This window comes from Mycteria americana, chromosome 3, assembly GCF_035582795.1.
Source record: "Mycteria americana isolate JAX WOST 10 ecotype Jacksonville Zoo and Gardens chromosome 3, USCA_MyAme_1.0, whole genome shotgun sequence".
Taxonomy (NCBI): Eukaryota; Metazoa; Chordata; class Aves; order Ciconiiformes; family Ciconiidae; genus Mycteria; species Mycteria americana.
Genome location: NC_134367.1, coordinates 76515882 through 76541620, shown reverse-complemented (window position 1 = coordinate 76541620; position 25739 = coordinate 76515882). Strand labels below are relative to the sequence as shown.

The 25739-nt window shown below is 40.2% G+C and overlaps 1 protein-coding gene across 1 annotated transcript; it reads left to right on the top strand.

Annotated features, from left to right (window-relative positions):
* PLG (plasminogen) lies at nt 1-25623 on the top strand. Its single transcript, XM_075497372.1, has 19 exons — nt 1-49; nt 3345-3480; nt 5579-5685; nt 10161-10275; nt 11126-11265; nt 11854-11974; nt 12097-12215; nt 13107-13269; nt 13870-14000; nt 14768-14933; nt 15676-15842; nt 16749-16897; nt 18380-18473; nt 20008-20128; nt 20871-20945; nt 21312-21452; nt 23116-23222; nt 24119-24264; nt 25462-25623. Exons 1-19 carry the CDS (start codon nt 1-3, stop codon nt 25621-25623), a joined length of 2409 nt encoding a protein of 802 aa, XP_075353487.1.
* Nucleotides 25624-25739: the final 116 nt, after the last annotated feature.

Here is a 25739-nt window from a genome sequence, read left to right as displayed (position 1 = left end):
ATGGGGATTAGCAAAGCCGCCTTTCTCTTTCTTTTCTTGCTCAGCTCAGGTAAGAGTCCTTCGCCTTCCGCTTGCCTAGGTGAGATGGGGGCCAAATGCTTGCAAGCTCCATTTGGTGAAGGTAGGTCCCCAAATCCTTGTGTCGCCACTTACCTGGATGATGATGGATTTGGGGCTTGCTGGCCAACAAGAGCTGCTATTGAGCAAAGCGAGAGCTGTGGTTGCTCCAGTGTTGTGTTCATTAGAGACACCAGAAGAGCAACAGCCTTGGTGTCTGCATGGGGAACAAATGGCTCCCCACAAACTTGCCCCATGGCCAGAAATGGGGACACCCTTGGAAAGCAGTCTATCAAAGGCTTGCTACAAAGACATGGCTGTCTCTGGTTTCAGCAGCCTTTTACGCTAGGGTTGTTTCTTTTCTCAGTTATTGCCAAATACTGTGAACCTTATTTTGATTGTTTTAAAATTTGTAAATGTGTTGTGAAAAACAAAATCACAAAGAAAAGGAAAAGTTGTTCTACACACTAGAGTTTCAGTCTTTTTCATAGCCACAATCTTAAGAGGAAATTTTTCATTCCATGTGATAGGGTGGCCAAAATCTGGTCAGCATTGGTTTCTGCAGTATTTTTGGTGCTGGAAGACTATTTTTGTAGAAGATGATAGTACAAAATAACTTGTAACACAGAGGAACTGAGTAAGGCTCTTTTGGGGTTTAGTAGATTGTAACTAACTCTTATGGAAATTTTGAATAAATATTCTCTGTCCTGAAAACTTTAAACTTCAATAAACTACAGGATTCAGATGGCACATCTTCTTTCAGGCCTTCTGTATAACTACACAGCCTGTTGTGATTGCAGTTAAAAATATTGTTATGAGTGTGCCAACACATATAAAAACCCCTAATAAAATACACAAGCATTTTACATATGTAGTTTTACAATATAAAAAGGTAACAGTTAGAAAAATGTATCGGTAGATTTAGCTAGAAATATTAGGTACATGCCCCAGCATAAAAAATTCTACATATTATTTAATGTTAAGAATTATCATCTTAATTTAAATTCTAGTTTCTAAGCTTTGTTTTTGCAGAAGAATAGCCTCATTCAAATCAAGTACACTTCTCAAATCAGTAAGAATTTTATACAGGGGAGGAAAATATAGGATTTGGGCTTTTGTCTGCAACACTCTGCTTTTGTTTGCAAATTCTTTATCAAATGGCGGTAAATATTTGCATTTCTGAATAAGGCAGTAATACATCTTTCTAACACTGAAAAATTCCACAGATATAGGAAAAATGGTAGCAAGAAAGTTTACTGCATTTTTATTCAGCTTGCATATTTTTTCTTTTTTTTTTTCTTAAAGTGTTATGCCCTGCCATGTAATTATAACAGAAAAGGAGAAAAAATATTTTTATGACCCAAATCAATTATGAGCTTGTCAGTATTTTACAAATCAAATGCTGTAATTATAATGACAATATTATTGTGAAGTGTCAAAACAGAACAGAATTAAGGTTGCGTGGAAGCTGTACCATAATAGGAATTCTTTACTTGAATTTCTTGTCCTTATGGAGAGCATTGCAGCATTCCTATGATATTGTTTTAACCCAGTTTAATGTTTTATGTCAAAACTCATTTCTTCTTAATGTCATTTTTTTTTAAAATAACTAGTGGTATCAGTGATTCCTGTACCTGTCACATGAAATTTTATTGTATCCTTTTTCACTTTATCTTTTTTTTTTAGCAGCTATCCTTTCCTATCATGCATACTGTTAAACTGTCAACCCTTAGGGCCAAACTCTTCCTTAGTCTACATGCAGAAACAACCTCCAGCAACTTCTCTGGGTTTGCAATGATATGAGAGGAAGCATAATTTGGCTTTCTGCCTATTTTATCAGTTCTGTCTTGTAGGTGCAAAATGATCTTAAAGAAAATACGCAACTGCAGGCTGAGCTAGCACTCAGGTGAAGGAATTTAGCTGTACCAGGAGGCACATGAGCCTGCTTCACGCTACAAAAGAGTGTTACTCAGGAAAGGGAGGAGTAGTTGCCTTCCTCAGCTTGAAAGACTTTTCATTGAACATCCCTGTGGGGACCCCAGTCACAGGCCGTGGGTCTGAGTGGGACGAGGCTGCTTTCTGTCCCTCCTGCTGGCATTGGGCTACGGCCAAGACACAGAAGGGTCAGAAAAAGATGAAGAAAGAAGAAGTCCCCTTCTTCAGCATGGCCGTCATGCATGAGGGGGAAGCCAGGGTCTGGTGCGTACCCTGAATGCCTTTTATTCAGCAACTGCGAAAAGCAAGGCACAAAAACAGGGCACAGAGCAGGACTGAGATGTGTTGCAAAGACCATGGGCCGGCTGTCTGTTTCGGGTTGAAATCATGCAGAACAGGTAGCCCCCAGAGCCAAACGTTTGTCAGCAGAGTCATATGCTCATCTGATAAAGAAACTGTAAAAATCACAGAACTCAAGCAACTCTGTGCCCCTGCCGCTGGAAGTCGTGAAAGTCACAGTTTTGTGAACTATAGCTAAGCATTCAGAGGTTGCATAGCTGTAACAGAAAAAGAAAATACTAAATGGCAAAGTCCGTTACAAGAAGGATTGTACTTGAACATTTTTGGGGTTTACCACTAAACATAGCTTTACTTCTTAGCATCCTATATATTTCACATATAGCTGTAGCTCGGAGATTGTTTGGTGAATTTATTTACCAGTTTAATCTCGTGTTAATTCACTGCAATGGAGGGCAACATCTGCTACCTGATTATTAAGTAAATTCAGTACAGAATTATTACAAAAATGATAAACTGAACATGAGCACAGTGATAACCCCAGTGACTGAGGATAGCTTGTTTCTTGCAAGAGCAAGAGCATTTGAAAAGAGGCAGCTATGGGGGTAGCTGATAGAACTGAAGTCGTTCCATGTGGGTAGATAGCAATGGGCAATCATTGTTTCACATCCTTCTTGAGTCCCATTTCTCCACTTTCTCCAAAGTATGGGCAACCAATATTTTCTTTCTGAAACACCTCACTTTTTTCGCTCCTTGGGTCATCTTCTCTGTTCCCATCACTTTATACCCTAGGTTTGTGTTACTTGTTATGATTTTCAGAATGATACAAAGCACTGTTCAAGCCATTTCTCTGTCCTGCCTTACGTGGGGGTTTTAGTGACGCTACCCTTTACCGTACTAGGAAGGCAAGATTTACCTGTATTTTGTCACCATTAACCCAATTATTCCAGCAATTAAATGATGAAGTTACTTAACTAGGCGACAAAGAATTTAACATGAAAGTTTGAAATAAATCATATCAGCATTCGCATTTTTACCTCTTTCTCTCTTTTTAGTGCAAGGAAACATACTAGACGGCTATGTGAGAACAGAGGGAGCTTGGCTGCTCAACACAAAGAAGCAAATTTATAGGACAAATAGTAAAGAAGAATGTGCGGAGCAATGTGAAACTGAAAATAAATTTACTTGCAGGTAATTTCCACTGGTTCCCACCTACATCTTTCATTGCAGATGATGGAGCAGTCTGCCTTATTTATCAGCAGTCTGAACTTTTGAGGGATTTCTTAGGATTATGTGTCTGAGGTTTGCTGGAAAAACAAAAGATGTATAGAAACAGAATGCCTGGGACATATGGATGAAGAGAGGAGAAATAGAGAAATTAAGAAAATTATGTTGAATTTTTATTGGAAAACATTATGATATACCAGCTTGGCATGGTTTTATCAAGACTCTTGCATTCCTTTTGCAATAAAGAGTCATAATTAATTGCTTGGAAATTTAGGACAGCAATAATGGCATTGCTTATGTTCATTGCATTACCTATTATCTTGCAGATACATGCATCATTCTGAATTTTACTAGAATTTGGAGTTAAGTAACTTCTATTTACTTTGAGAAAGAGACAGCCATCTAAACCTTAATGATCCTAAACCCTTCTTCCAGCCAAGCCCTCCCTCTGCACTTGCATTTAACCAGGCCCAAGGGGCTAGAAAGCATGAAAGATGTTGACCAGTCTGTACCACTGGCCTTTGCTCAGGCTCCTGCCTTAGGGGAGCCTATTGCTTTGAGCCTAAGACTTCGGAGCCTCCTGTGCCAAAGCCTCAGAGCCCACTGAGCTTCAGCAGTACATCAGGCAACCGGAGTAATGAGGAGAGAGATCCGTTACTGCAGTGGGAGGCTGTCCTCACATATGAGGCAGGGAGGTTTTCTCTTCTAAAGTTCATGAGTTCTTGATCTACCACTTCTGCAGCACGTCTTTTTGAACTCAGCAGACTGACTGTCTGCAGGGCTGTTTCCAGCACCTGGTTCTCCATCAGGCTTTTATTCAAGGCAGGGATACCCTGTTGCTGACTTTTTAAATGTGTTTTATAACTTTGTGTTTTAAATCAAAACAGAAAATGAGACTTATTTTAAAGAGGTGCAACCCTGAAGGATGACAGGGGTTTGCTGACTGCGTGTGTGAGGTACCACCCATTCCCTTTGACGCTACTCTCCTCTCTGAAAAGCACGCAGAGAGGGCAGAGCTCTCAGAAGGTAACTGAGGCAGAGCCTTAAAGCCAGCACTGCAGCACCATCACATCAGTGCTTCAGACCAATGAGTTCAGATCAGTACTTCAGACTTGATACGCTGCCTTAGCAGTGTGTTGGACCATGCTCGTTCACTACATCCCTACGTGTAAATTTAACATTAGTGAGAGCTGGTCTTGGGTCAGGGGGAACAGTCCCCAGTGTAGTTTTGACCCAGGGCAACCAGCACTCCCCAGACAATGCACAGACACGGTTCCCAGCAGTAAGTCCAGATGTAATCCCTCTCCTTTGGGGAGAGGCTGTGCGAATTTACAAGCACAGGCACACTGGGATCATGCCAGTTGGTATTAGGGCTACAGAATGGGCTTTGTATTCCTGGTATAGACCTACCCACTGAAGGCCATGTTGCTATTGCCCTGGTTTTGGTTTAGAAAAGCTAGCTGTAGAAATTACTTAGCCTGTCAGGAATTTTCCTTAGATGCTATTGCAAAGGTTACACCATCCCCTCCACTTTTGCAGACTTATAGAATAGGTACTTGCTGAAAAGATAAATGGCTGTGTTTTCCAAAGTGCTTACATTGCTTCACGTATGATGGCTCAGAACAGTTATCACCGTAATTTAAAGTCCTAACTTGTTGTGTTTTACCCGCTCCTTGGTAACTGCTGAATACTGCAGAATGTGTAGCTTCTTGACTGACCACTAAGTTTTTTGAAATAAGGTCAAGGTCCCTTGTGTGTATATCCTCTTCGGCATGTTCTCTGGAGTCTCTGGCACACTATAAACCTTTTTTATCCCTTGTCATGATTTGTTCATGTAGCTGCCTTTCAACCTAAGTTTGGTATGAAGACTTAGGAGTCAAGTCACCACTGAAAATGGAAGCTGAGATGCTCAGTGATTTGTGAAACATTACTCAATCTTAAATATCACTGAAGTGCAGTGCTTGCTAAAATTATAACTGAATACTAGAAAAGGTGTTTAGGAAAATAATGCAGACATTCAGCTATTGTTTCTTATGTTGCTCTCTCCTCTTAATTTCCACAGGGCCTTCTTATTCACCAGTAAAGACCAACAGTGTTTAACATTGGCTGAGAACACCAAAACAGCAGTGTTATTCAGAAGAACAAATGCAGTTCTTTACGAAAAAAGAAGTATGTCTATGTCTATGTCTTTTTTATATTATTTCACTAAGATATACTTTCCAGTGGGACTCACATAAGCCCATTGTAAATGGGGGCTAAGCCTTCACCAGGTCAGATGAAGTGGGTAGGTCAGCCCTTATCTAACACCTGGGTTTTGCCACATTACTTGTATAGCAGTGGTACCAATTTTTTCCCCAGATTAGTGCTCCAGCATTTTTCCTGCTCCCTAAATCCTAGGGTCCACACGGCAGGAAAGAGCACTGCTGGTCGGGGAATGCAGAAGGTGCTGGGAGCAATGGAGGTACTTAAGGGTCCCTTCTCTCCTCTCCTTTTAAACCAGCCAATAACCTATGGCTGCATCTTCTCCGTCTCTGCTGAGCGTACTAGGAAGAGCTACTTGTGCTGGCAATGGTTTCTGAGACAGACCTTTGCCTGCTGGAAAACTGGTGGAAACTACCAAATAATTTCATTTGTATCACTAAATAAAATTCACAGTTTACTTGGATGGGACTCAAATCAACTTTCTTTTATTTGCACATGTTGTTAGAAGTATTAGAGTGTTAACTATGCTTCAGACAAAAGTGATCTATGTTTATAGTATTTGTATATTGTTATATTTGTACTCTTCAACAATGAATTTGGTGAAACTTTCATCCTAATCTATATATTTATGATATAATTAATTGAGGTGGTGAATTTTTGTATTCTCCTTCTATACATATTTTATTTCTGATCAGTTTTGTCATACATGAGGATTATGTGACTTAAGTGTATTTGATCTCCTATTCTTTCTGAAAATAGGAAGTCTGTCTTTAAGAAATGACAACTATCCAATTTTTTTATCATCTCTTAAAAATCTATCACCTTATGCCAGATGCAGACAAACTATTGGGTTTTAAGACTTTTTTTAAATTACATAATCAAGAACTGAGTTCTTGCTATATGCAGGGAAAAAGGAATGTGTTTTATTTTTAATGTGACATAAGTTTCATTGTGTCGTTCTCTGACTTTAGTAATACACAAGGGAGAAAAGCTCTCCTTCCTGATCATTCAGGCTTGTAAGATAATGTGATAAACTTTGAATAGAAATACTACTGTTCTGTGTTAATTACTACTTTGAATAGAATTACTGCTGTTCTGTGTTACCATTTGCTGATTTGTAACTTTTTAAAAAACATTAATGCCTTTGAGAATATTCAGAAATTGGAAACTATAGTATCTACCAAGAAGTTGGTCTCCTTCAACAAAGAAAGGTGCATGAAGAGGAAAAATGAACCAAGTTCTCAGCTGCTGAAAATCATGCAGTGGTTTCAATAGGCCAGTTTCTAACCAAAAGTCAAGAATCACACTAACTAGACTGTAAATACCAATGACCTCCAGAAAAGTGCATCCTTACTCCTCTGTTGATCTGCAAAGACCTGTAGGATAAGATAATGCTAAGTGTATAGCACCTGCAAGATTTTATGTAGTAGTTCAATAGCTTTAGCTGGATTGCAGCTAAGCATCCAAATGAGATTTTGCTCCGACATTGTGGATATGAGGAAAACAGTTTTTCACAGGGAGGGTGGATAAGCACTGGACCACATTGCCCAGAGAGGCTGCAGAGCCTTCACCCTTGCAGATATTGACTGGACAAAGCTCTGAGCAGCCTCATCCAGCTCAGAAGCTGCCCGTGCTTTTTATAAGGGTTTGGACCAAAGACAACTGAGGTTCCTTTTCAGCCTGTTATTTTCTGAAGCCTACAGCCAGCTGCCTTTTGTTTGTACATATAACTGATAGGTAATTTAGTGTTTTGAACTTAAGATATTTCTATTATCTCCAGAAGCTGGTGGGAATTTCCCTGAATCATGATTAAATAATGCTAAGAAATCTTCTCCAGTTCCTATTGTAGAAGGAAAACTGAATGGATCAATTGGCAAGTAACAAATTTTAAAGACTGAACAAATAACTTATATGTAAATAATCCATACTGATTTTGCTTCAGTACTGTGATCAGGAACTTGACTGTGATTCTGGTTTATTTTTGAGACATCCCTTGGACTTGGTGAGGTTAGAACTTGGGTGAGAGTCCTGCAATATTCAGTGAGGATTTGTTATGGCATCCTTTTAAGCCTATTAAGGTCATAGACATGGATTTTAGTTTTTTGAAAAACAGAACCCCAGCAGTAAAGTTGTGGAAAGCTGTGGTTTTACATAACCAAAATGTCCAAAAATTGCACATCTACCTACAGAAAACAAAAGATGGACCTAGGTATGGTGAACATGAAAAACACAGCCTATCGTGTATGTGTCAGATGGTTTCTCTGTTGCTCATGTCTTTCTTTGCAGAGGTTCTCAAATAATCATGTGTCCATCCTAATGATAACATCAATTTAATCTGTTGCTAGAAAACAGAAGGGAAAATGTAGCTTTTACCTAGGCAGATCACATCACTGTCTCCAGCAGCTGCTGCTGTCCTAATATTTCAAGGAAATTCCTTTCATATACCCAGATGCTTTTGCAATACCGTTGCTGCAACCAACATTATATTTTTCAGTTGAAGCAATTACTTGATGAGACCTAATTGCTCTTTACCATTGCATTCAAAGAAAAGGATGAAAATTGGTATAAAATTCACAGTTTAAAAATATTTTTTTTCTATGTTATGTGCTATAAAAGAGAAAGTTAACCTTCTCTGGCTTATAGAAAAAGTAGTAACACAGCTAGCATTTGGGAATTGTTATCCATATATCTGTTTGTAAATAGTTAACCCAAGGGACATGGGTTGAGTTTGGGGATCAAAGTTAGTTGTTTGTCATCAGGTGGAAAAAAACCTAAAGGTTATATAAACGGTCAAAAGTTTACACAAACAAAAAGAGTCAGCACTTAACTGATTCAATGTTCAGTTATTGAGGTTTTTAATGTTAATTTATTGCAAAATTGTTTGAAGGATCCAAATGGCTCCCAGCTAAGTTTCTAGAGTAAACTTGCCCATATATACAGATATATAGAAATAAAGTCATGCCTAAAAGTACATTTATAAATCCAGATCTAAACTACCTCTCGGCCCACAGAAGAGCTGGACCTTATTTCAGATTCAAATATTAGTTCTTTTCACTTTTGACAAGACAGGTCTGTGTAAAATGGCATTATTTCTCCAGATTTATGTTAATCTTCTGCTTGTATGTCAGCTTTGGTATAACTGATGCTGAGAAAAGCTGATGCAAAACTGGGTCTCCACAAATATCTGATTTGGACACTACTTAATGACATTGAGACAAGCCAGGTCACAACCTAAAAGACAGATTGCTTCATTGCAGCTAGAAAGGAGGAACTGTCTGATGAAATATGCCCTGTGCACAGAGAAATGTTAAATGAGTTTCCTGCTTAGTTTTCCAAGCCAGAGCACATGTTGCCTGACAGTGACTGTCCCTCAACTGCTGATATAGAAGCTCTGAGAGAAGGTGCCAAGACCTGAGTTCCTCCAGCCGTGCCTCGGCAGAGCCGCCCCGTGCAAGCCTGCTCTCCCCTGGCAGTCACCAGATCTTTGCTGGGAAAGGTGATTTTTCAGTCCTCCCAGGAAAATCTTGAAGGCTGCAATGGGGTTATGGTTGCTTCTTCCTCCTGGGAAAAAAATGACAACATTGAGCTTTCAGTTCTCGTTTAATTTAATGATTAATAATTTAAAACAATTCCATGTTTTCAAGGCTCCTGATACAAACCCCAGGCTTACTCAGCATTCAAATTCCCCTTGATTTATATAAAGATAGGATTTCATTGCTAATTCTTTCACTCCTTCTTTTTCTTTTTCTCATTAAGGTACTATGAAGCTCCAAAATCTAAGAGCACAAAAGCATATATAATGTGCACCTTCAACCAACTACCCATTTTATCTTGTAGAGCAGAGAATAATTGTTTTAGCATATCATGAATTAATTACATCTCATTCATGGTGAACTTTAATGAAACAATGTCATCCGCATTTATATGAACTTAAAAAAAATTGCTTACTTGAACTGGTAAAATGCTATGTGTATGCATCTGTGATTCTGTCCTGTTACCTTCTTCAGCTGAATTCAGGTGGCTCTCTTTTAAGGTTTGATTTTAATTACTGTGCATAAGTATAATAACATCATAGGAGGCAATGAAAAGAGAATGTGTTTCTATTTTGTTATAGTGCATATTTAAATGTTAAAAGCGTATTTTATTATTTAAATCTACTATAGTATGTTCTCAAAAGAACTGGGCTGTCTTACACTTATTCTCTGGAATTCTGGTGTGGAAGTTTTTGTCTTTTACATAAATTTTTCAATGCTAATTAATTCAACTTAGACATCAGATAACTAGTAGGTTTTTACAACGTGAGCTGTCTATTTTTGACAGCATAAGAAAGTAAAAATATGACCAAATGTATTTAAATGTATTAGTATGCAAATGGATTTTGTATATGCTAAAATCCAATGGACATGTCATGATACTGATTAATTAAGCACATATCATTTCAGTTCATCTTCTAGAATGCAAGGAGGGAAAAGGGGTTGATTACAGAGGAACAGAAGCCAAAACTCAGAAAGGTGTGCCATGCCAGAAGTGGGCTGATAATGCCCCCCATAAACCAAAGTAAGGCTTTTTCGTATGTTTATATGTTTTTCTGAAATTTTGCTAAGCCATTTATATGTGCTAAGTAGTCTTATAAGCAATTTGTTTGGTGTTCAAAGTCTTCTTATAAAATATTTTTCTACACTTATCTAGAATAAGGTAATTCTCTAATCTGAGTTGTAACTCAGAGACCTCCAATTAGGGCTACATGATCAATAGGGACATTGTCAGTCTTGGCAGTTGTGTTTAAATTTTGTCATCCTTACATGAGCAAAACACTTGACAGGGAAGCCCCTGGTTCTTCTGAAATAAGAATTTTCCATTAATCTCACCAGGGCAAGAACTTCTCTTGGCTAAAGGTATAACATGTGGCAGATGAGACAGAGGTACATCATTTTATCAGTTAATCCATAGACAATTAGCAGGGCAGTATTTCTTGTATTTAATGAAAAACACCCAACTGGGTTTATTTAGTAACCTCCTATTGAGATGGCATAGCAATCAGGTTACAGAGAAGTCTCCCATTTCAGCAAATATCTTCTCATTGCATCTCCCAGGAGAAATGTCCCAGAGGACACTTTTCTCTACAGGCTGAAAAGTACCTCAGCTGAGCAAAAATTACTGGAAACTGAACATCTGGAGTAAATGCAAGTATTAAAGACATGACTGGCCTTAGAGGCACCATATTTCCTGAAGTATACAGCTATGGCACTTCTAACTCTTCAGCAATGGCACACAGTAGCAATTAGGAGACTTCTAAGGAACGACATCTACAAAACAGTCCTCAGATAAAGATTTCACTTTTAGAGTCCTCAGCTGAACAATTAGGACATTTTCCTTATTCTCTAATCCCTTTTAAATTCTGTTCCAGTTACACACCTGAAAAATATCCCAATGCGGGACTGGAGGAGAACTACTGCAGAAATCCCGATAACGATGGAAAGGGACCCTGGTGTTACACAACAGATCCTGCTACCAGATTTGATTACTGTAACATCCCAGAGTGTGAAGGTCAGGATACATATACTGATTTCTTTCCCTTTTTGGAAGATATGTTCAAGAACGTGAAGTTATTCAGATACTTTTATTTTTAATCAAGTATTTGTTCCAAACTTGAGTTTAGTTCAACCTGAAACTTTCCAAAGACATTTTCAGCACCAATGAGGAAGATATCAAAAGACCCCCAAGAGAGCTATACAAAGTATTTTTTTTCCCCTAGATAAAAAAATGGTATATGAGTGTATTCATGTATCATAATCCTAGAATTGAACCAAATGACACTTGCTAGTGCAAAAGTCAATAAAACATGACAGCAGCAAGGCACATATTTTAAATTATAGCTTAGTAGTTTTAATTTAGGTCTTTTAAAAACTATAGTCTATAATGTTGGGGGTTTTTTTAATGGAATACTATAAATGAAATCAACTAGTTGACGTCATCTTACCAAGAAAAATAAGCTTTTACTTTGCCAAAAAAAGACTGTCCTTCAGCCTTGTGCTCTGATCAGGCTCTTGAGCTTCATGTGAGATGAGTGTTTATGGACCAGTTCCTCAGAGGACTTTCTGTCTCTCTTCTCCTCGTTCTGCCTTGCTCCTACAGTGGAGTGCATGCACTGCAATGGAGAAAACTACCATGGAGTAGTTGCGACAACAGTGTCCGGGCTTGAGTGCCAGCGCTGGGACTCCCAGCAACCTCACTCTCATGGATACCTCCCAGAAAAGTGAGTCAGACTCTGTGATGGGTTGTTTATTGTCAAGGGTGGCCTGAAGACCACCCTGCCCTAGACAGGATAATTGTTACAGCCATTAGTAACATTTTTTAAAAATTATTTTTCCTGTTCAGTCTTCCAGAGAAGGATCTGAAGATGAATTATTGCCGTAATCCTGATGGTGAACCTCAGCCCTGGTGTTTCACTACCAGCCTGACTAAACGCTGGGAATATTGCAACATTCCTCGTTGCAGTGAGTCTGACTTCTAGACACAAAGACATCTAGATAGCTTCCATTCAGGGTGGTGCAAGGAGCTAGAACAAATAGAAGAGGCCCCAAAGATAAAAGAAAGAATAAAAGACTGCTGACCTTTATCTTAAAGAAAAAAATAAATAACCTTGAAATAACCTCTGAGAGCTCTTTTGAGGCTAGACATTTCTGTCATAGACATTTCTAATGGTTTTGCCTGGAGCACATCTCCCTTCCTTGATATGTTTTTCCATGACCAGGCATTTCAGTGGTTCTGATGTTTCTTCTGATGTTCCACTTTTGATGTCAAACAGTTTCACTCTTCCTGAAAATCTTTTGGCTTTTGTTTGCTTTTCCAGTTCACTTCTGCACCTTTTCAATTTCCTTTTCCCCTAAAGGCCTGTCCTTGCCATGATACTTTTCCTTGGGGCTTCTCACCAGACCTGATCCATGCTGTCTCTAACTCTCCCCAGCTAGAGTACATCTCTTTTATATCTGCACCTGTACCCGTACCTATCACTGATGGGCCTGCCACTTTCACCCCAGTTTTCTTCACAGTATTACCACTTGCTCACTTTCCAGCTTTGTTCTGATGGGGCTGCTAGCACTTGGTTGTGTTGTATCCTGGCAGCTGTAAAGGGGCAGATGCAAATGCCCTTCTGGCAGTCTGAATGCTTGTGAAGATGTTAAAATGGAAGAAAGAAAAGTTAAGATATTTTTAGATCTTTTCTCTACCTTTTGGACTTTCCAAACATTTTGGTCTTTAAACCTTACCTGCAAAGAAAGATAAAAAGCCCGCTTAATTATAAAGCTCAAAGTGTTTTCAGTTTTGTTCTTGTTTTTTTAATACATCTAGAAGGCACCGCTAAATTTCAGTTCCTTTTTCTGCAATAGCAACACCCCCACCAGCTCCTGCCCCAGGGCGTCAGTGTCTATCAGGAAGAGGAGAAGACTATCGAGGCACAATATCTGTTACTGAATCGGGAAATACCTGTCAGCACTGGAGTTCTCAATCTCCTCACAGACACAGTCGCACTCCTGAAAACTATCCCTGCAAGTAAGTGGAACCTCTCCATTATTCAGTGTCCATGAGAAGCACCAAGGCCCAGAATTATTTCATTTTTCTTCAACTATGTTGCAAAGTTCTTTGGTTACACCAGCATTCATCACCTGCTGGATTCCATCTTTTCAATATTCTGCATATTTCTTTTTAGTCACTTCTTTGTTCTTGGATACTAGTGTCTCCTCTTCCAACTTTCAAGCTCTGCTTGATTGACTTTTTCCCTCTTCAGTTCATCCTTTTATTGTATTGTTGCTCAGGTGAAGCAATGCGGAGTAAGAAAGTTACAATTATGATATTTGCTTGGGGCTAGATTCTTTCACCCTATGTTTCTGCTGTGCTGCTCTTGGCCTCAAAGTACCTCATGAAATACAATCTCTTAGTTCATCCATCGATCTAGCAGGTGTCTGGTTTAGTACATCCAAAACACCAGTGCATTGCAGTTATTCATCTAGTAAATGGCATCAGTAAATGACAGCAGAGTTACCCACCAGTAAATAGAACAGTAAACGAGGCAGCAAGGTACATTCCCCTGTTGTTCATAACCTTTACTAGGTTTCCATGAGAGGCTTTTCTTAGCCAAGTTTTCTGTTTCAGGAGCCTAGACGAAAACTACTGTAGAAATCCCGATGGTGAGAAGAGGCCATGGTGTTACACCACCAACAGAACCGCCCCATGGGAATATTGCACCATCCCCTCCTGTGATGGGACAGAGCCAGAGGCCCCTGGTAAGAACAACAGGAGACATCTGGAAGTGAAGGGTCATCGTGGTTTATTTTGAAAAATCTTGGGTGACTCTCCTCAGTTGTATTATTGCTGTCACTCTCAGTGTTGCTATGTATCAGCTGAACTCCTGAACTCCTGTGTGGAGCCCAGGCTGGTATGTTCAGTCTGGTGGATAGGTGCAGAAGGTTTTAAGTCACCTACTGACCCAGGTCAGGAAAAATTGCAGTAACAGAGGTCTTTCCCTTTTGCCAAGCGATGGTTCCCTCCACCTCTAAATTTTTAAATGTTCCATGGAAAAGTTAATTAGGTTTACATGCCAGCTCCTGAAAAACTGAATCCAAAGCAAAACCTAAGATAATTTAAGAGCACTGAACCAAGACTCCATAAAAAGCAATCAAAAGAAAATTCTCCTTACACAAGGCAGGCTTGATCCACACACGCATCTGTGGCAAAGCCACAAACATTCCCCTAGCCTGGAGAAGTTTTGATTCATATGTGAACTATTTGGATCGTTAGCTGAAGTAAATCCCCATGCATGACAGTAAAATTGATGTACAAATGCTTTTAATCTAGCGTATCATTAAATTTTTACAAACATTTTTGGAAATCTTCCTTTTGATCTACAGTCTGAGAAGGATTCTGTTGCAGAGACCGTGCTGTGGCAGTCAGTGAAATACTCCGGCTTGCTGTTTTCTGTTGGCTTTCTATACTCATGTATAAATATCAAAGTATTAAGATGCAAGGGACTGGTTTCTGTTATTCACTACAGCTGTTGATGTGCCTGAGCAGGCTCAAATTACTGAGGATTGCTACCATCTCAATGGTGTGACTTACCGTGGCACAGCTTCTTTCACTCTCACGGGAAAGAAATGTCAAGCCTGGAGCTCAATGTCACCGCACCGACACAATAAGACGGCAGACCGGTTCCCAAATGCGTATGTGTATTTCCCATTTCTGTGTTTCATTGGACAATGACCATTCATGAATTCATTTTTGTTTACATCATCTTTGCACAGCAATGATTTTAAAGCCGGGAAGGGAGTGTACTTGATAAAAATAATCCCTTTTTTTCTTTTTTTAATGTGGAAACATTGTCAATTAACCTCATCTTGAAACAAACCACAGTTGTACTATTATGCTTTAGACTAAATAACTGCGTTTCTACATTGCTTCTAAAGGAAATAAGAATTACCATAAATTTTCCCTTACACTGAAATGAACTGTTTCTATACATGAGCTTATTCATGAGTTCTAAGTCTTTGCTTCCTAGTCTGCAGTTCATTAGAGCTTTGAGGAAGGAATGGGTTATTTTCTTATTCCTAATATTTACTATTTCTTTATTCCAAAACGCAAAAAAGTATTTGTTCTTAAAAGCTATTAATGTATTTGAAAAAGTAAAAAGAATTATATCTTTAATATACATATGTTCATTTACTTATCTGGATTTGTAAACAGTATTCTACCATAAGGGTTAATCAGTGAATAAGTATTAGGCATGTTTAAATATTCTGCATATGTTTCTTGATTTCTTTAGGCTGGAAAAAGGATTTCTGTCGCACACTGTACATGATAAATGATATATGCTAACTCTGTAGCAGATCTGCTTTCTAAAATATTCTTTCAAGTTCTCCTCAGAGCAGTGGCATGGATGGGAATATAATGTGCTTACATTTCTAGGGACCTGAAGCAGAATTATTGCAGAAACCCAGATGCCGATAGCCGCCCATGGTGCTACACCACCGACCCCAGTGTGAGATGGGAGTATTGCAACCTGAAGAGGTGCGATGACCAAGCACCAGTGACTTTACCAAAACCTCCTCAGACAACGCTGGAGTCAAATCCTGGTGCGAATACTTGCCGCTTCCCCCAGAAATGCTCATAACCAGCAAGCTGTTTTTTATGGAAATGTCATCAAGAATTTGATGAGGATGAAATACAGGAAACTCTAGATAATTACAGAATTTGATGTAATATTGTATCCGCTCTCTTAATTTTCTGAACTTTCTGGTAGAATTTTATAGCAGGGCATCTGTATTTGATTTTAGATTAATATAGCATCTTTTATCTACTACATCTGGCAATAATGGAAATACAAGGAAACAGATGGCTAGTAGTCTCCACACTACTGTGGGAGTGCTACTAGCAATGACAGCAAATATAGAGGTGATGGCATTTTGCTGGCAAGTGTTCCGAAAAAGTCTTTTCCTGTGCTATGCATTCACATTTCCAGGGCTCCATTTCCCACCAGAGGACAGCTGGCTTTTTTAATTCAGTTCAGATGCAACTTTTTTATGCAGTACATGATTAGAGTGCTGCAGCTTTCATTTTTTTGCTATGACATGTTCTTCTGGTTAAAAGGCTAATAATTTTAGCTGAACATGTATTACTGCTTTTTACCTACTGTAAAATGTGGCAGTGGACAAATATCAATATCGATAAGGAAAAGACTTTATGAGTGCATGGTCTTTGTGGTCCTGGCTTCTGGAGTCACGAGGAGTCAACTGAATATAAGCTTCTTTGATTTATGACTTTCATGATCATGAAGAAAACATTTAAAATGCAAGAAAATTAAAATGTTATTGTTAGCCATCACTGACACTACGTTGTCCTTCTTTCCTTGTATACATATGTAGGACGTGCAAGTCCTAGTAGTATTTCCTCAAATTTATTTCTGCTTCCCCACCACCAAGTATGGATGTGGCCCAATAGCTCACAGCTAACATTCATTTCCTTTTCCTCTTTCTTCACAGATTGCATTCATGGTAATGGTAAAGACTATCGTGGCACAGTAGCAAAAACTGGAAGGGGCAGGACTTGTCAAGAGTGGAGTTCTCAGAGACCTCATAACCACGACTATTTCACTCCCCTGACTCATCCAGGAGCAGGCCTGGATAAAAACGTAAGCAGCTGCTCATTTAATACTTGCTGTCGTTGAGCTTCACCCATCTTCTTCACGGTCCCACAGCAAGCATTTCATGCCAGGTCTTTGTAAATTCATTTATTTTCATCAGTTCAACCCAGGAAACTGATCGTGCTAATTCTTGTTGTCATGAGCAGTCTGTACTTCTGTGGGGCACACGGATGCCCAGAAGCTCTGTTGAATCCTTCTGCAGCACAGCCAAGGGGCTTCAGATGGGCATTTGCTCCTGCTCACTGCTGAGGACTAACTGGAGTTGGTCTGTGGGCAGCATCTCTGCCTCCTCTGCCAGAAAGAGCACCTGGGGTCATAGGTTTCAGTAGTAACAGTGACAGGCGAGATGGCGAGGGATCCAATGTTCAGTGCAAGTTCCTTGAGATATATGGCAGATGGATTGCAGCTCCCATCCTCTACTAATTCCCCATCCAGCCCTCCAACTTCTGCCGCAGCCCATCATACAAAGATACCCATGCATCTCACCCATCCTGTAAGTCATTCTCCATCTCTAACCTTCATCTCCCTAGTCCTAACACATGTACTCATCACTAGTTCTCTAGACTTGTAACATCCTATATACAATACTTGCCTGGTTTGTGATAAGCTCTGTATGTGATATAAAGAGCTGGTTTGATGTTGTGAGCTTGAACTATTTTTTCTCCAGGTACACGATTTCAGAGCTTGCTTTAGCCAGTCTTCTGATGGCATCACATACCCTGTATTGAATTCCAGCTCAGATTGGGGAAACTCCCTCTGAAAATCTGCTTGCCATAACTTTTTGGTTCTTGCATTTGACAGGGAATCTTGGGGAAGGGAAGCAAATATTTTCTCATTTTTCCTAAGACATGGGATATATTTCAGAGTAGGGAAAGGAACTAGAAAAATATCTGGTAGCACGCAGTTGTGTGAGATGTCTATGCTGAGCAGAGATAAGTCAGTATGGCCAGTAAGACCTAGAGAATGATTCAGCTCACCAGGCACCCCACGTCAGGGTGAACACTGCGCGGCTGCCCCTGAGCCTCATAAGCATCACCAAGTTGTGCAAGAGCAGCTTACACAATACCCACTTGCCCCGGAGTCATGCAGCCAGAGTGGGTGTGAAGAGACCTCAGGGCTGACCCTACTGCTCCTACTAACTGCAGTGGAAGCAGGAGCAGATAGTTTAGTGCTTGAGAAACCCCCATCCTAGGTTAAGATCTCCTACTTTTTGAGAGCTCAGAAGTCCAAGCTTGCACTAGTGAAGCTTACTGACTGAAGACAGTTGAAGAGGTTTCATTTTTGTTATCTTTTTCTAAACTCACAAAGCAAGTAAAAAAATGAAACAAATTTTGACAAAAGGATTTGAAAATCGGTAAGGAAGTAAAAAAAAAATATTTCCCAAATTTAATTTGATTTTATTTTGAAACACGCATTGGTAGGCTTTTTTTTCCCCTGGTTAATAGCTGGTGTCTTTATTCTTTGTTACAGTATTGCAGGAATCCTGATGGAGATGTGAATGGGCCTTGGTGCTACACAACAGACCCAAGAAAAGCCTGGGAGTACTGTGACATTCCCAAGTGCCGTAATTATTCCTTTAAAGAATAGTGTCTCCCTTTCCTGTAACCTTTTATGACAACTGGAGGACATTCAGTGATTAATCTGAAAGACTGATCTAAGACAGTGCAACAGTTTTAGATTGGAAATTAAGGCTGTGGAGAAGTGATGCTCAAAATCTGTGTCTGAAGTCTTAAGAATGGTGCTTATTCCTTGGAAGCCCCAAACTCAGCACAAGATGTATCTGGAGCCCACTGAAGCTCACGGGGGTTTTGCCACGTGTTTCACAATAAGGCTGTTCCTGCAGAAATTTCCCCTGCTCCTGCCTGGTCACCTGCCATAACTGTGTGTGTGGCCAGACTGAACAAGGGATGCTCTTATCCCAGCAAAATTTTTGCACCACCTGCTCGTGTGGCTCTGGTTTTGTCTTGGATGTAAAACAGATTTTCTCTCCTCTGATATCGTACCTTATTAGATGTCTGCAAAGTGCATCTGGCCCTCAATATTTAACCAAATGCCCTTGTCTTTGTTACTAGTAATCAAGCCACTTAGTACTCTGAATGAGGTGGTGCAACAAAGTGTACAATGATTAAGTTTTACAACATTTTGGTTTCAAGTCCTTTCATGTCCATCAACAATAAAAGCTATGCCAGGAAGAGAGACGGTTCCCGAGAAAAAGAAGGGTGACTTTCTTGTTGCTGTATCCTCTCAGCTGTGAGCAGCAGAAAATGTGCTCTGATCAAAACCCCAAAAGGGAACAAACAAGAAAAAGAAAGGTGTTCTGTGACATGCACATCCTGTAACTGTAAAGATACTACTACATTGAAAGTGTTGGGCTGGGACTCTTAGGGGAAAAAATGGCATTTTCATATGGTTATTGTATCCATTTTGAAGATCCAATTTCTTTTTAAAATTAATTTTTTCTTTGTTCAGTTGTTCAGCTAAAGAACAGAGAAAACGTGGCTTTTGCCTTTAATTTCATTAATCAGTTCCTTTTGCTGACAACAAATTCTAAATTCTGTGTTGATAAGAGTCAGTTTCCCATGACTACCCTTTTTTAATAACTCAGAGACATCTGAAGTACCAAAAGATCCTGAGATAAGAGTGGACAAAATTTTGTTCCACAGAGACAGTGATTGAATTTCACGTGTTATATCACCAAGATTAGTTTGAAAACAGTTGCCAGTGCAGCTTTTGCATTGCTGGCATCTGTAAGAGTACATTTAAAGATGTTGGGAGAATGTATTTTTTCTTTCTCTCTGTTTCCTTCTCCTTCCCCTTCTGTTTTCTTCTTCTTCTATCTGACTGTAGATCTATTCACGTGTAATTTGCCGACCACTGAGACGTGTATGTGAAAAAAATTTGCCAGGCATTTTTAAGTGTCCCAGATGAAGGTAACCTAACAAAATATAGGTGGTGCATGGTATATAATTGCCTGCAGAGAATCAAAAGCTGAAGTGACAAATGTAACGGGTTCACCTTCTGGTTTTCTGAGTGCATAATGAATGTATAGCAAATACACTAAAGTTCCTTATAGTGACTTTTTTTTTTTTATTCTGTAGCTCCTGCTCAGTATGAGTGTGGAAAATCCAAGTTCAGACCAAAGTTGTGTGCTCAAAGGATTGTTGCTGGGTGTATTTCGCATCCACACTCCTGGCCCTGGCAAATCAGTCTCCGGACAAGGTATGGCCATTCCCCATTACATTAGACTTTACATGCAAGGAAACTGCCTCTCATAGGACGTTATAGTATGTGGTTGCAGCATTCTAAACTTTATTTTAATTTGAAAATAGCTCAAGGCTATACATTATGTGTGCTAATCTTAAATAAGGTAATTTAGACAACCAAGAATGCTCTGTTTTGTGATAAATACCTATAGAATCAATACAATTGTTAATTTCAAAAACACTTCAACTAAAAGGCAGTATGACTTTAAATCTGTCACTATATCCTACGGTAGAATCAGTATCCTATGAGTAGTAGCAACAGTTTGAAGTACGTCTAGTACAGATCTTGATCGGTACTTCCATGCAAGCGTTTGATCCTACTGGCAAAGTTTTAGCAAAACTAGGAATCAAGGCCAGTTGCAGAGCTTTCTGACTGTGATCAGAGCTAGATAAAACTCAGAATCTCTAAAATGGTATATATCACTGCACATAGGTTTTCCAGCAATAGAAATACTGGTTAAGAACAAAGATCTAGGTGTTTTCATACAAGGCCTTATAAAAATGTCCACACAACACTACCGTCATTGTAAGAAATATTGTTCAAGGAAACTAAAATGTTGATTCTTAATGAAAATGGGGAATAATGTCTTTAGTTTGTAAAGGCGTACATGTTAGAAAGATTACCTGATGAACTGCGGTAGAATTAACTTCCCCACCTTAAACCAATGCCCTTTTCATGCCTTTCTGCTCTATTACAGTTTTGGCCTGCATTTCTGTGGGGGAACTCTGATAGACCCTCAGTGGGTTCTTACTGCTGCTCACTGCTTAGAAAAGTAAGTATCTGTTATAGCTTGCATCAGCATTTTCTTACACTAGATAGAAAATCAGAGGAGAAACAAAATGGACTCAATAACCAACCTGAGCTGCCTCTCAACTCAGCTTGCAGACAATTGAGAATTAAGCCAAGTCTATTCATCATTCATTAAAGCAGAGTTTTGGCTGAAGAAACAAAGAGTGACAGTGATAACTTTTGCCAACTTGATTTCACGTGCCATAATAAGGGATTAAGAAATTAAGTTTACACCAAAGCTGGCTTTATTTTTCTGGCTTTGACAGAACAAGGTGCCCAATAACATCGTAAGTGGTCTACATCCTGGGTGTGTGTTCATCAGCTCACCATGTGCAATCATTTCCAATAGGACCTCACGGCCATCTGCGTATAAAGTATACCTTGGATTACACAGAGAAAGAGCATCAGAGGCATCAGTGCAAAAACGAGATGTTGAGAAATTGTTCAAGGAGCCACAAAGGGCGGACATTGCTCTGCTAAAACTGAGCAGGTACAGAATCACAGAGTCACAGAATCACAGAATCGTATAGGTTGGAAAAGACCTTTAAGATCATCAAGTCCAACCGTAAACCTAACACTGCCAAGACCACCACTACACCATGTCCCTAAGCACCTCATCCAAGTCTTTTAAATACCTCCAGGGATGGCGACTCAACCACTTCCCTGGGCAGCCTCTTCCAATGCTTGATAACCCTTTCAGTGAAGAAAAATTTCCTAATATCCAGTCTAAACCTCCCCTGGTGCAACTTGAGGCCATTTCCTCTTGTCCTATCACTTGTTACCTGGGAGAAGAGACCGACCCCCACCTCTCTACAACCTCCTTTCAGGTAGTTGTAGAGAGCGATAAGGTCTCCCCTCAGCCTCCTTTTCTCCAGGCTAAACAACCTCAGTTCCCTCAGCCGCTCCTCATCAGACTTGTGCTCTAGACCCTTCACCAGCTTCGTTGCCCTTCTCTGGACACGCTCCAGCCCCTCAATGTCCCTCTTGTAGTGGGGGATGTACCTTTTCACCTGAAGCGTTCCTTCCTTCTGATTGGACAAGTTGACTAAATAGTCATTGCTGGTGTTGTGGAAATGTGTGTTTCTGTACCGACTGTGTTCAATCAGCAATTTAAGACCCTCTCTTTCTTCCCTTTCTGCAGAAGCTCCAGTGGAAACCGAGGTGATTCAGCTGCAGGGCTTCAGAAAGGGAAAGGCTGCCTTGGGAGGGGAGGAGGGCTAGGCATAGTGACCCAGGCTGGCAATGTGCTGGGTGCCAGCTGCTGGGAGGTGAGGCAGTGGCAGCAGAGTAGGAGGAGGCAATGCCTAGAGGAGCTTTTAGTCTGTGTTTCTACATGCTTCTACCTTGATAAGGTAATGAGGATTGAAAGGCGCAATATTAGCATGATGTCACCCCATACTGTTTCCATGCTGTGGTGGGGAGATTTCTTCTTCCAGCAGGTCTGTCCAATGTGCAGGCAAACACTATGCACGTTTGATGCAATACCCAGTATGGCCCTTCTTGCATCTGTTTCCATTCATCCGAAACTCTCGCCGAGGCACTGTGCAATCAAAGGGAATATGTCCATACAGCTGCAAGCAGATGTGAACATATGGTGCTTGTGCTTTGATTTCTGTGGCTGCAATGCAGGTCCAAAACAGATGTAGGGTCAGCACAATTAACGTGACTTCTCAATTGAGCCTAGCCTTAGCTGCACCCAAAGGCAAGTCAGACTGACTTGGGTTCTGCTGTGGGCTAAGTGTCCAGCTTGAAAGTGATTTATAAATAGTCAGACTGGATGCAGACAGAGCATGCTAACACCTATGTGTTAAATGCCACTGATTCATACCCCTAAGTAGCTTTGTAATTAGGTTTTGTTGGCTGTGCATTAGCCTAAGTCAAAGCAGTCTCTTGGATTTGTTAGTATTTTCAGTATCAAAAGCCTCTAACTGTTCTCCATTTCAGATGTTTTCCTTTTCTGTATCACATTCTGAGGGATTAGAGCCTAAAATAAAAGCAGTTTTGCACATCACTAAAACCCTTTACCTGAAGCTCAGGATTTCAAAGAAAAAAGGCCGACCTTATATAAAATCTTTTTAGAAGCCTGAAGGTGGTATCAGGGATAAATGTGCTAATGATTGCTCCTGTATGAGTCTCTTGTTTGTTTCTTTTAGCCCAGCAATCATCAATGATCATGTAATCCCGGTTTGTTTGCCAAAAGAAAATGCCGTGTTAGGAGGAAGAGAGGAGTGCTATGTGACGGGCTGGGGGGATACAAGAGGTGAGACAGCATTAACACATCTGAAAGCTCTGTGTTTGGAGATTGGTATATGCTTGTATCCAAAGTGTATTCTCTTTGTACCAAAAACACCCCACACAAGCTTGCATGCATACCTATTTCATAAAAATTCATCAGGTACTGCCATTCTTTCCACTGTCTCCCTCTGATTTAGATTCTCCTAAATCACTCAAACCCATGTAAACTGAAACCCCCTAAACCAATACTAAAAGAGGAGAATCAGACCTAAGGAGCTGCTAACTCTTATCTCTCAGTCCACTCTGCTTGTCCTCAAAGTGGGCTTTTATGCAGTCAGAAGGAAAGTTTTTCTAGATTTAGGCTATGTCTTAATCACATGAAGGTGAGTTTGCTCATTCTTTTGAATGTTTTCTTTTTCTCCCAACCAGCCTAGTTCAGAAGATCTCACACAAATATGAGCATAAGTCTCATTTTCAAAACCTCCCACTCTGTCTTGGTTGAGACAAGCATCAATACCTTCTCTGCCTCCTTGCTTCTGCCCATCATGCCATTTTCAACTGTTTACTTCCTACCTTCTTTCTTCCACAGAGAAGAAAACTCAGATACAGAGAAATAAAATGGCTTGGGAATGATTCCCATAAATATCAGTGGGCACTGGATCCGTACGGATGTACTGTGGGAGCAGGAAGGTCAATTAGTGCAGCATGGATTTTGAGGGATGATAGAGGGTGATAAGTACCATGATACTGATAATGCTCACTGATTTTGGTATCACTTCATATTATGCATGGAAAGGATATGCATAGTGCGTAAACACTATGCTTATTTTATTGTTTATCCATACTTCGATGTTCGTTTTGTGGACATGTTCATTTACCTTTGTCATTTATTGTGTTTTATTTTTGGTTTTATTTGCAAAGGAACTGGTGGTGATGGCTACTTAAAGGAAACTGGTTTCCCTGTAATCGAGAATAAAATATGCAACCGCCCTGAATTTTTGAATGGTAAAGTCAAAAAACACGAGCTCTGTGCTGGGAATATTCATGGTGGCACAGATAGTTGCCAGGTAAGGAAGTCTGTGAGCATCAGAGTTGGTTGTAAGCACATTCAAATCACATAGTGCTTTGCTTTCCGGGCTTTAGAGGCTCAGAATTAGCCTTGGGATGTTGCCACGCCACCTGACATACGAGCTGCAAAATGCACATGGATTCTGCTCTTCCCTTGCTCCCTTGTCTGCTGCTAGGAAGTGGGGCAGGTAATTTTTAGAGAAGCCTGAACTACAAAGCACATGGTAATACACGGCTGCCCGAGCCAGGTGTATGGAAGCCAACTTAGAATGACTAGCGGACTGATTTTTTTTCCCCAGACCACTTTGCTTGCCTTGGCCAGACTAGCTCCAACGTCCAAGCTAGCTCAGTTAACAACCTGAGACATCTCAGTTAGTAGTCAATGAACAATGCAGTGGAGTCTGGCATGCAGGCATACCGATGGCCAAAGGAACTACTAATTTCCAAGTGTCAGTGCCAGTGCCTGTGAAAATCACACTGCGTGAGGCAAAATGCATGCTGGACTTCCCTTTTGCTGAAAAGGGAGAATATGGTCGGCAATAGCTCATCTCACAAGTGTGGTATAAAGGCTTTCTCCAGAAGTCTAGGTTTTGAAATTGAGTTCTTCAGTCTCTTTAAATACATGGAAGGGCTCAGAAAAGCTTAACATACTGAATCAAGATGGAAACTTTCCTCCCTGAAAAGCTCGAGATGACTCTGTAAAGAAGTGTGAAAGCAGCAGACTGCCTGTCCCAGCCGACAGGTCAACACCATTGCCGACAGCACAGATACCCTATGCACAAGCACTGTGATGGGCAAGCAGGCCATTGAGGGGCGTGCACACGTGCCCTAAGACACGTGGCACGAATGCATGCATTCACTTGGTCTTGGATCATCTAGTAACAACAGCAAGCCCTAAAGACCTCAGAGAAGAGACTGAGGGAGGAAGCACAGTTTAAGTTACTAAGGGCAAGCAGATTCCTTCTCACCAAATCCTCTTATTTCAAAAATAAATGTAATACTTGGATGATGGGAAGAGATGACTTGACAACAACATGCATAGAGAACTCTTCTCTGGCTGGAGCTCTAGTGTTTTCTTATAACTTGTGTGCTCCTCACATGTGAGAGGTACTTCTGTTTCTGTGCCTCCTGTGAGAAGGCCACTCTTGCACATGGGGCTGTCCGTGAAGGAATCATCCTGTTCTTTCTCTGTTTAGGGGGACAGTGGAGGACCTCTAGTCTGTCTGGACCAAGACAAATTTGTCCAACATGGAGTCACCTCTTGGGGTCTTGGCTGTGCCCAACCCATGAAACCTGGTGTTTACGTTCGAGTTTCCAATTATATTCCTTGGATTAGGAGAATAATGGAAAGCAACTGATCCTGGGTATGGACTGCCCTCTCCTGGAAAGCAGTATGCACGTTAGAAATACAAGATTCCAAGTGCAATATTAAAGCTACAATCATTCATAAGAAAGTGAAATAAATATGATCATC

Bases quoted from the DNA above. Each gene is read 5' to 3' on its own strand.
- PLG (XM_075497372.1), top strand. From the start codon at position 1: ATGGGGATTAGCAAAGCCGCCTTTCTCTTTCTTTTCTTGCTCAGCTCA. The intron at 13,270-13,869 runs GTAAGTGGAACC...TTTCTGTTTCAG, and splicing joins CCTGAAAACTATCCCTGCAA to GAGCCTAGACGAAAACTACT. The intron at 21,453-23,115 runs GTACAGAATCAC...TGTTTCTTTTAG, and splicing joins GCTCTGCTAAAACTGAGCAG to CCCAGCAATCATCAATGATC.